We start from the raw sequence: 12,103 nt of genomic DNA on the forward strand, positions 1-12,103 counted from the left end.
CCACCAAGGTTTTTTATGGATAGTGGGATTTGAACTTGAGACCATAGAAAGAGTAAATTCCTTGGCCCCAAGTTACTACCATTCAGCCACCCCCTTGTTGAATAAGTTTCTAAGTTTACAAATGAGTTTCCAGCTTTATTTTATTTTATTTATTTTTTCAAAAACCAAAATGCCCAAACAGCTAAATCAATCATGTCCAGGGAGATGAGCCAGAAAAGTTTCCCCCTTTGTAGTGAACCATTTACACTAATACATTGTAGATCTCAACTCTGAGTTGTGTCAGGTTGGCAGTTGGTGTCAAAATTTGGTACCCCCTAATATGAATTCTGATTTTATTCCCTTTGTGTTTACGTTCCCGTTATTACAATATTTTTCACATTACTCATATCCGTCCCTAGAGAAAATTAGTTCTACAAATATCAATTTTTTTTATGGGTAAGCTGAATTTGAATCCATGACCTCAACGTTGTTTCGCAATGTGTCAAGCCAACTGAGCTATGGGAGCCCCATTGAAATATCTTTCTTTTTGTTAACTAGGTATCCTTGTAGACAGTGGACCAAGGCCATATATGAGATTTGCCCAGTCTATAGACCATGGTCTTGTCCAAGGACTAGTCTTGGGGCACGTGCAACACCCGCACATCACACACACCAGGTAAGTGAGGGTGTGCCCTTGTGAGTGGTGGCCCCTAAGGAATTAATGTTCATATTGAGTATCAAACTCATGACCTATTCGCATTAACCTTGAAAATATGCTAAGAGATGACTCATGATAATTTAAGTTATGTCAAATGCCTACTATTCAAACGATCGCTTCTTCAAATTATGACTAGCCATCCATTTTTCAATCAGAAAATGTAGCAATTTTGAGAATCAAACATGTATTCAGGTAAAGCCAAGATGGCTAGAAGATGCTATGGCATGCGAGGAACACAACCAAGAGAACCTAAGAATCTGGATGACTACCCCATGCCCGCATTTTTCGAGCTTTGATCCTTTTCACCAATAGTTAATCTCTTTGTTGTATTATCCTCTAACAATCATCATCATCAAAGCCTTACCCAAAAAAATACACCGATTGCGATAGCTTATTTGGCAAAAATAGGCACTGATTACAATCTTTTGATTGTTTACTACGTTTGTATGTGAGAATTACATAAACAACTATAATGGTGAAATGAACTTAACCCGAGGCCTCGTATGAAAGCTTGTAAAACTTTTCATTTGAAGAAATTCTACTATTATGAAAATTTTGATGCATTTTTAGAAAAATGGAGATTTCCTCTTTATGGAAAAAAAATTTACTTGTATAGCTAAAATGAATACTAGTGAGAAACCAAAAGTACTTTGAAATTTACCAACCAAAAATAAAAGACATCCTCCCTCATATATGAAACCAAAGCAAGTTCAAATAAGAATGCATGAAGAACTGTATTTAAATTTAAAAATAAGATTTTGAAAAATAAAGAAATAGAGGGAAAATGCACATAAATAGTTTTAAAAGAAAACAAATGCATCAACAATTCACAAGGACTAGTATGCCCACAGCACACAAATTTCAAACTCAATACCATAATGTTGCTTAGTAGCTAGGTTAACAACTAGAACACCACGTTTCATCGGTTGATTAATAAAAACACGATTATCAGAAAGGAAAGAAGTCACGAGAGTATATAACTACAACTGCATACTAGAAACACATAAGCATCTTTCACACGACAAAGACAATCCCAGAAAGAAAAATACAAAAACAAATACCAACCCCTAAGTATTGCTTCGTCTCATCACCTGAGGAGCTAAATTACGTAGAAATACATAAATGAAAATACATTTAATATCTATAATCGTCATCATAGCTCATGTAATTGCTACTCCTTCTGGACCTTGTTTCTCTATCAGCCTGCACAACAGAACACACGTAAACTTAGCCATTGATACAAAATGAGTAAAATGGGGATAAGATAGGTTGTGTGATATTAATAAAGACACCATTATCAGAATGGAGAACTATTAGAATTTTCAAGCATCAAAGATGCCAAAACTTATTAGGAAAAAAGTTTCAAAGATATCACTGTAGATCCTCGTTATTCTAAAATTATTTTCTTTCTGTTTAACAAACGATAGTTGAAGGTGTATAACTAGTTCTCAAAGACATTTAAAAAAAAATTGGATTTTTCAAATAATGGTTTATTGTTATCTGACATACCCTGCCAATGAGCTTCTCAAATGCTTCTGGTCCATTCTCTTCGATAAATTTCTCTGCAGCTGTTAGGAGATCATCTGGCTTACTAAAGACCTCCTTCTTGCCTCGTGGGATATACCACATGTTAACCGTATGTGGCTTCACAAACATCGGCCTAACATAATGTTCATAGACATACGCAGCCCCATTGAATTGAGGTAAGACCAACCAACAGGTGGCAATCAGCTTCGCGTAAGACCAGATGGGGAGGCTATCGTAAAGATGGAGAAATTCAATTCGTCGTTAGTAATAAGCACTATAAAATGAATGGCATACTAATGAAATAATTTCACTTTTAAAGGATTTAAATGGGAAATTTTATTGACACGCCAAAGAACTCCAAGGGCACCTCTAAAAATCCAAAATTTGTTGTGGGCACTTCATGTGAAAGGGCACCCCTCTCATCTCTAATAATTCCGACAACTCAGGTGAGGAGGAGAAGAAGAAGAAGAAGATGGAGTGCCAAAAAAAAAATGTTTTTTTTTTCACTTTGGCCCGCCCTTAGAGAAAGTTGGCGTGTCAATAAAATTTCCTGATTTATATTCATTAAGACCTCATAGATAATTTAGTTGCTCTTATGTCTTTTCTTTTCGGGAACTAAAAAAGATTTAGAAAACTTAAGATTTAACATTATATCTTCCTATAAGACAATATCTCCTAAAGGATCAAGGAGTTCTTCAAGAGAGTTGCCAATGGATTAAGCAATAAGACCTTTTTTATGTTTGAAATCCAACAAACACCACAAACTATTGACATTTCTGAATTCAAGAAATATTTAAGCAATGAATAATACACTAATTAATTTATTATTATTATTATTATTATAAATATTTAGAAATTAATTCAAGTGATGATCTAGCCAGTCCAACCATATCTACAATTTTTTAAAATTAAGGAGAATTCAAAGCTTATATTAAAACATGGTATCTTTGTGTTTAAAGAACAAAATTAAATACATCTACAAAAGAGATCTCATAACTTGAATTTTAAAATTAATTATAATTATAGTAGAAAAGATAGCTAATTCAAGATCAAAAGAAAATTGATGAAATTGTCAAATAAATAAAAATAATGCACAAAAAATAGTGGTGCAAATAGTAAAGAAATTCACCTTTCAATGACTTTGGCAAAGGTAAGTTCAAAGAGAGTGATCATAGAATACAGAACCCAATATGTCAGCCATTGCTGATCGTCGAGGCGTGATTTAGTCTCAATTGCTCTGATTGAAGCATATCTATAAAGAAAAAAAAAAAAAACAGTTTTTTTTTTTTTAAATAAAAAAAAAGAGTTAAATTAAAACTAAAACATACCCAGTGTAAAACATCACATAATTTAGATGAATTACAGAAAAAACTTCATAAAAACTGAATTTTTACATGACATTATTACTAAAATTGGAAAAAAAAAATTCACACTTACAGGGGATAAACCAGAGTAACCACAGGCCTACAAATCAAACACACAGAATCAATTTTTTTTTTAATAAAAAAAACCATTATTAACAACTAAAAAAACACTAATATTTGAAAAAATAATCATGAAAATTAGACCAAAAACGCAGAAAATTAAGTGGAAAGACATACCCAGCAAGAACATCGAAGTTCTTGGCGACCACCTTGAGAAAATTCCCTGAACCCATCTTATAAATTCAGCTTTTCTCTGTCGTCTTGATCTGATAGTATAAGAGGAGATGATGACTGATAAGGAGTTCGAAAAATTAACTAGTGAAAGAGTGTTAAAAGCAGCAAAAGTTCACTCTTTCCATAAATCACGCAATTAACATCTCTCTCTCTCACTCTCAAGTCAAGAGACGTTACAGTACATTGTGTACTCCAATGAGCATCCAAAGTATGACTTGTACAATGAAATAATTTGTGTAAGGGGGGGCGTTTGATTCAGATTCTAGAATCTGATTCTTGCTCATAATCAAATTCTAGAATAAAATGTGAAATTTGGTTTGAGCTGTAAAAGTGATTCTCCTATAATCACGATATATAAAAAATAAAAAAAACTGGCTACTTGCATTTTTTTTCACTAATTTAATAACTTTTACCCTTAAATATATAAATATACATAGAAGAATGGAGGAACAAGCCTCCAAAACTTTGGAATAAGGCCTTTGAGATGATAATAAACTGTAGAAATAAAGATCTAAAAGAAGATTATAAAGGGATTTAAAAAAACTATCTCTAAAATCTAAAGATAATGTAACAAGATGAGATTTTGAATCTAGACATAGTCACAAAGTCGGAGTATCGGTTTAAAACAGTAAGAAAAAATTTTGGAAAAAATATTGAAAAAAAAAAATGTCCTAATAATATGACTCGCCAAGTGACATACTCAAATGACTCCATGACGTGGACAAGTTTAAAAATCGTAGATTTGTACACCTCAAGAAATATGTTTCTATTGAAAAAATATTTTTTTAATGGGGAAGTGCAATCATGTATTCCGAGGCATTCATATGTACGGTATCCGATCTTGTCACGTCTTGAAGTCAGAGTCATATTATCACAAAAAAAAAAAAAAGATTAAAAAATTATGAAATATATATATACCTAGTGAATATTCATAAAATCAAGTTATTATAATTAAATCTCATATTTTTACATTTATAAGTCACCAAATTCTATTATATATCAAATCCCATATTGAAAAAAAAGAAAAAAGAAATTGGTTAATTTTTTGTCCTATGAGAAAAAACAAGAATAAAGAACATTTTTTTGTTCCAAATAAAAAAGTCGTGTTTTCTGATCGTTAGAGATGCAAGACATGCTTTTTTTTTTTAAAAAAAAAATGTCATTTTTTTTGTTACTATGATTATAGGTATCATATTTTATAATTTAATTCCAAGAATACAAAATCAGATCCTAGAAATCCGAACCAAACACCACTTTGACCCATATCATTTTATGGACCTTGACCATTTACAACCACCGGATTCGAATCTTAGGTTTTATAGCAGACTAGTACGTGGGTTCCATTCCCATTATGAAATTACAAATAACCAATCAGACTGATTTCTACTGATTAGATTAATCGGAGAGTTGGCAAGCATTAATATCATCATATATCCAATCCATGTGGCAGACAAAGGAAAAGTGAAGTTATCTACTTACCAAAATCCCAGGAGTACACGATCTAGACTTGATTTGGAGTCAATGGTCGCTTCTTCTTCTTTTTTTGTTTTTTCTTCAATTGGGCCCCATCTCTTGAATTATTACCAACTGTAAAGCATATTAGTTTTCAATGTTACTTTTTTTTATTTTTATAAAAGTAGTTTTCTATGTTACTTTAGGAATATATTCCATGTATATGATGCAACTTAAAGTTTTAAAATTTCTAAATCGTAAAGCCACCGAATAATTATTGGGTTTGTCTTTGTTATACCCTCTTTGTGGACAGGACGGGATCCTTCTGTAGTACTGTTTCCCAGTGGTCCCGAAGTGAATTTAAGAACAGTGTTGAATCAATCACTTTTAAATTCAATAACAACAAAATCTTCCTGTTTTTAGAGTATAGATCCGATTTAAAAATGAAAAATTCACTAAAAGAATTTAAAACCTCGATCAATGGTTTTGATATTGAACAGCCATTGAACTCTTATTTAAAGAGTTTAGATTCAATGTTGCGAAATCACAACGCTCAAATTCATTATAGGGAATTGCAAGAAAGCACTACTACAGAGCATCTACTCCCTAGAACCAACATCTAGAATGGTGTTTACGTGGCATGTTTACGTAAGAGTTCAGACACTTGACTCCTAACCAAGTCACTTTGTTATATGACACATAAAGATGTTCTATTCCTCAATAAACATGTGCGACGTAGACACCTTATTTTGTTATACAAATGGGACACCTTCCACGACTCATTAAAAACTCCCAAACTTTCGTTGTAACCTAGTGATAATCTTTAAATATTTAAAAAGTGTAATGATTTTTTAAGTCAATTATGATAGAATAACTCAAAAACTCATTGACATGACATGTGCAAGAATTATAATTTTTTTTCTCGAGATACACAATTGCACATCTCCATAAACATGTACAGTTGTATATTTTAAGGAAAAAAATCTTCGATTCTTGAATCATTCTATTAAATTGAATTAAAAAATTATTATTCATTTTAAAATTAATAAAAATGTAATAATTTTGTAACTCAACCTAACAGGATAACTCAAAAACTCAACGAACGTATATTCTACAAAAATAATAGATTTTTTCCCTTGAGATACACAATTGCACATCCCCGTGAAACATGTGCAATTGTGTACCCGAGAAAAATTTAAGGTTCTTCCAAGTGCCGCATCATTCAATTACCGTGACAGGTTGAGTTACAAAATCAGTACTCTTAATAAAATAGTTTTTTTTTTTTCACAAAATATTTATTGAACCATATGACTCGGCTTTCAACTGATTTGACAAGACTTGGTGAATTGATTACATGCGAGTCACCTCAAGATCCAATCCAGTCAGGTCGCCTCGGACTAGATCCAGGTCTGAGTTTTAAAAATATAATCTAAAGCATTTGATTAGCAATGGCTCTTATCCAATTTTGAAATTAATAAAAAAAATATTTTAAAAAATATAAATAAAACTTGGATGATTATAAACAGTAAAATAACGTAATAGCTGCCATCATACATATTCCGCAAAAAGAAATCTAGGATTTCTCCTTTCAATTACAGTTATCATTCGTTGACATTATTTGAAAGAGAGTTACTATTGCCTCACCAACTTTTACTAACACCACACCAACTGTGTGCAATTCTTTGGTGATTTACATAGGAATTGGTGTGGCAATAGCAGCTCTCCATTTTAAATCATTCTCCATTACTAATGACCTCCATCCTTAGGGATCTAATCAGAAACTCAAAAATCAGAAGTGAAAGAGGTTCCATCAACTGAAACCACAAATCAATCATTAAACCATAAATAGTTTTGTTGCTGTCAATTGTTAATTTTAATGTCACTATGCCTCACTATAAATAACCTAACCAACAACACTACTATTACATACATACATACATCATCATCATTATCATCACCATTCTCGTCATCATTGTCGCCATCATCATCATCATCTTCTTCATGTAATCTGCACCCAGTGAATGCATCTCGAACAAAGGAGGCTGATTGAACAAAAATCAAACACTCTATTGTTGATTATGGATGATTCAAGCATTTATCATCTCTCCCCAATTTCAACTAGCCCATGACAAGCTTACGCATCGCCTGAGCTCTGTTCCTCTCTGCTGCCGCTGCTAGAGAGATTGCAACCAAGCGCGAGTTCTTGTGTTGTTTTTGGCTGCTTCGCAAGAATTTGGGATGACCATGAATCTGAGGGAGTAGGATACCGTGCATGTGGTCTACTTACATTTGCGGGAGTCAGAGATGGAATTTGTGCAGTTTCAGGTTCCCGATAAGCTGGGAAGTCGTGGACAGGGATGACAAGGACAGGACCCATGACGGGTGGTGACTGCAATGAAGGGTCTACAACAGGCAATGACAGATGGTCCTTTGGCAACGATGATGCTGAGTTGGTGTGCTGTGATTGAGCAGGAGAAGCATTCCAAGCTGGTTCGGAGGGATTTCTCACTTGCAGTTGGGTTTGCAGCTTCTCAATCTCAGCTTCGAGGTCAGCAGTCTCGTCTCTCAGCTCATTCTTCTCAACAGTTACCTGTTTGTAGACCATCCAAATACCCAAAAGGATTAACAGAAGGGTTACAAAATTAACCAAGAGGAAACATAAATAAATATCAGTGTTTTTTTCACAAAATAGTTGGGGGGAATTAACTCCAAAGAAAATGGGTTTGTTGTGGGTTGATTTATTGGCTTTTGTAGTGATTCGTGGATAGTGGGTACTTCTAGTGGCTTTCTTTGGTTTATGAAAGGACTATACTTATCCAAAATTAGTGAATAACTAAAGAAATGTGAAAAGGTGGAATTAGGATCCTATGGTTTGTTCAAATCCCATGCAAAAGGCGAAGTTGGATAACAGAGATCCACTAAAAACTGGAAAAAAAATAATAATAATAAATAAGAGGGAATGTCTTGTGTTCATTTATGGTAAAAGGCTACAATGTTTGCCTCACAGAAAAATATGGACAGAAAGAAATAAATTTGAAATTTTACCACCATTATATACAGCTGGTCTTGGTCTCTCAGGAATTAGTATTATGTTCATTTCTAGAGGAAAATTCTATTGTAGCACCAAATTTTGCCGTAAGTTGTTACTTGTTACAGAATAACTGATTTAGTTCTATATTTTTTAGAATCATTATAAACTGACTCAAACAAACTCAACTGACGTGGCATGTGGACAAAACCATAGATTTTTCCCTGAGATACACAAGGAAAAATCTATGGTTCTGTGCACATTCCAAGTCAGTGAAGTATTTTTTTTTTTTTTTTTTTTTTGAGTCAGTGTATCATTATTGTATTTTTTTTAACCCAACTTTATAGCTATTATTTGTTATTTAATCATAAAATATTAAATTTTTTAAGATTTAACTGATAACATGATTTGATTAAACCTAGTGAATGTGTTATTTTGAAAATAATGGTGAAGACCCCCTATCAGTTACACTACCCAATGGGTCATTTAATACCAGTTTATGATCCAATTTGATTTCCAAGAACACTGTGTGTGACATAAATAGATCAACATTATCCATAAGCTGTATCATAAATTGATAGAGATTAATGGAAGTGATACAGTGATACTTAAATTAAAAAGGATCAGCAGAGTTGCAGCAAAATTTTAAGGTGCAATTCAGTCCAGAAAGAAGTTGAAAAATTCTGTGTCACAGAACAATGAATTGGATAAAAAGCATGCATGGATTTCAAATACTTACATAGTGTGATTCAGATAAAAGTGCCACATTCTCCCTTTTGAGACATTGAACCTGAGCAAGCAAATCCCGCAGTAATCGACTGGCATCACCCAATATAGAGGCCTTGCCATTGTTCTGCCTAGTTGGCTCTGTAGAACAGGTGTATCAGTATACCAGTGTTCTCCAGTTCAAACAAAATCTAACCTTGCGAAACAGGTACCCAAAACAATTTAAAAAAACAAAATAGGCAAACAAGCTCGAATGATCTGTTGAGGCAAATATGTCAAGACCGAGCTCAATGTTGGGCCCAAAAGCACACAAGAAAATCATCATGAAAGCCTTATGTAAGGACGGCTGAATGAGTCCCGTTCCTCCACTCAGGAAAATGTAAAATATAGAACATAAAACCAGAAAGCTTACCAAGAGCATTGCCCAGCTCAAGAAAGAGATCATTCAAATGATCACGTTTCAATTTCTCCCTTTCAGCCTTGTGAATTTTCTTTGGAACTTTGCCATGGTTCTTTTTCCTTGGGAAAGATCTGCACAATGGACAGCTTTCAAAGACCAAAGCAAGATGCCATAACAGCAGTATCCATATATACTGATATAGAGCAATGTTTTCTTGATGCACAAAGCAAGGCGCTTGACTGACCAGCACCTCAAGGTGTAAGCATCACGAGCATAAAAAATTTAATCAAATAAGTAAAGAATGAATATTTAAAAAATAGAAAAATTGGGATAACCACTACATATTTCCAATGTTACTAAATACTGCAAAATGTTGTTCATGATCCAAATCAATTGAACAACTATCTCTACATTTTGTTTTTTGCTAATCAAGCCAACAATTTTCTTGGCATATATCACTATTTTATATTCAAATACTTTTTCTGAATGCTCTAATTATGTTGCAGGCCAACAACACTGAGAAGAGGCGTACACCTCAAACAAGATGTGTATGCCTCATGCACGCGTCAACTGAGCCATACACCTTTTGGATGCTTTGAGGCCTGAGGCATACACCTTCTGTGTATTGAGGTTTCTATTTGGCGACTCCAGGCATTTTTTATGCGCTTTATCCTGAGGCATACACCTCTTTCAAAAACACTTGTAGAGCTTACATAGATCTATCGCAACCTTAAAAACTATAGAGTTTAATAAATTTATGGACCTCATGTAAACAAAATGTTGCTTTATAAGAACGTGATGTTAATACGAAAGGATATCATTTGGATCATTAAGAGGAAAGTATGTTATCACTGTTGATAGGTATAAAAATAATCTATATCCCCATCACATGTGATGTCTATAGAGCATCACGTCTGATTTTATTTATATTAGGCCAACACAAGGCAAGGTATGATGAATAGGGTACTAAAAAAACAAACAAGGAAATCAAAAGCATGGAACCCAATGATAATTAACAATTTAAGTATAAGTTTTATAGAAAACTAAAGGCAAAAGATAATAAAAAATTGAATAGAAAACGAATGGCACGTAAGAAATTTATCATAAAGATGGATAGTCTAGCAAGGGAAAAATGCACAAGCATCTTATCATACCAAATCAAACTGTTAGGCGGCCTGCATACATTTAATGCTTGAAAGTTATTATAAATTAAGTTCCTGATAATATTTTTTGAAATTTTGCTTAAAAATTTCAACTTTTTGTAGAGCAATTTAGTTATTTGTCCCTTGAAACAGTATTTAACCATATCAAGAGCCTAACTTTACAAGACGACACAATGATAATTCAATTTTTGAAGATCATTAGTTCAGATAGCCTTGACCACTGACCTGCTAACATGTTTCTCCGCAACCACATTGACATCATTAGCCATCGAAGCAGTAATCTCTGAAACCATGCTAGGGTTCTTATATCCGTCCACAAGATTCAATGTGACAGATTTCAGCAAGAAAACCAATCTGGGAGATCCTAATAACACCAATTCAACAATCTCCCCTTACTTGATGTACAATTTAATGAAGAAAAACAGTAATTTGGATAAGATTTTATCATTAATTCATCGACGTTGGGAGAAGTCAACATACACACGCACACGACTGAGCATCTCTTTCGATTAACAGAATCAGAAATCGGATTCAACAAGGAATTATGCGAGAAATCTAGGGTTTCGAAATAAGAAATTGGGGCAAAAACGTACCTTTTGCAGAGAGAAATTAAAATTCCCAAACAACACCTACACCACCAACAAAGGAAATAGAAGAAATGGTGACGAAAGAAGAAAAACAGTGAAATAGTAATCTAAAATTGAGATTTTTTGTTTTGGTTTGGCAGAAGGACCACTGTGGTGAGAGTTCCAACTCCACGCGGTGCGTGTGTTGAACACCCGCCCTTTAAACAAAAGCCACGTGTACGTCACGTGGTTTTCATGCTTTTTGCTGTAATACTACGTGAATCTTAAAATGCCACGTGGAAATAGCGTACACCCTTTGGCCCTGATTTGAGCTGAATCATATTTTTTATTGATGAGTCATGGGCCATGGCACGTGGTATTACGAGGTTAAAATAGTCAAAGACTGAAGTTCGAGCACGCAGCCGCCTTGAAGATGTTTTGGCGGAGAGTTTCCATTGACACGAGCCATATGACTCAACAAAAAACACGCAATCCCACAATCCCTAACGTTTAAATTTAAAAATGCTACACCGACAAGTAAGACACTGCGTTGGACACTGAGTTGACGTGAATTTACCTAAAGAGTCCTTGCACATTTTTTTTCGAGATGACTTGTGCAAAGAATCAATGATGATTTTAACTTGTATCTCAAGAAAAATGTCCACAACTCTTTGGGTAAATCCACATCAACTCAATGTCATGGGAAGTCAATTCAGAACGGATCTTTGAGATTTTATATAGAGTCGTGATAATATGATGCGATTTAGGTGGCGTACTCAATCAACTCCCTGATGTGACAATTCGAGAATCATAAGTCTGTATGTCTCGGGATACACAATTTCACTTTTCCATTAATGGTGTATCCCGACAGAGTCATGTATCTCGA

At 33.9% G+C, this 12,103-nt stretch overlaps 2 protein-coding genes across 3 annotated transcripts; both read right to left on the bottom strand.

Moving 5' to 3' along the window:
• Positions 1 to 1,642: 1,642 nt before the first annotated feature.
• On the bottom strand, positions 1,643 to 4,066 carry LOC147399041 (HVA22-like protein a). Its single transcript, XM_086448446.1, has 5 exons — positions 3,826 to 4,066; positions 3,662 to 3,688; positions 3,354 to 3,476; positions 2,207 to 2,453; positions 1,643 to 1,900 (listed from the first exon to the last, which is right to left on the bottom strand). Exons 1-5 carry the CDS (start codon positions 3,879 to 3,881, stop codon positions 1,832 to 1,834), a joined length of 522 nt encoding a protein of 173 aa, XP_086304572.1. The 5' UTR covers positions 3,882 to 4,066; the 3' UTR covers positions 1,643 to 1,831.
• Positions 4,067 to 7,126: 3,060 nt separating this feature from the next.
• PYE (basic helix-loop-helix (bHLH) DNA-binding superfamily protein) lies at positions 7,127 to 11,404 on the bottom strand. Of its 2 annotated transcripts, none has more exons than XM_086448449.1 (5): positions 11,245 to 11,404; positions 10,877 to 11,005; positions 9,501 to 9,619; positions 9,102 to 9,229; positions 7,127 to 7,924 (listed from the first exon to the last, which is right to left on the bottom strand). In XM_086448449.1, exons 2-5 carry the CDS (start codon positions 10,942 to 10,944, stop codon positions 7,469 to 7,471), a joined length of 771 nt encoding a protein of 256 aa, XP_086304575.1. In that variant the 5' UTR covers positions 10,945 to 11,005; positions 11,245 to 11,404; the 3' UTR covers positions 7,127 to 7,468. The 2 variants fall into 2 exon arrangements, with proteins under 2 accessions (XP_086304575.1, XP_086304574.1); XM_086448448.1 differs by having other exon boundaries at positions 10,877 to 11,015; positions 11,245 to 11,403.
• Positions 11,405 to 12,103: the final 699 nt, after the last annotated feature.

Source organism: Akebia trifoliata, chromosome 7, assembly GCF_017979445.1.
Source record: "Akebia trifoliata isolate Shusen 1 chromosome 7, ASM1797944v1, whole genome shotgun sequence".
NCBI lineage: Eukaryota > Viridiplantae > Streptophyta > Magnoliopsida > Ranunculales > Lardizabalaceae > Akebia > Akebia trifoliata.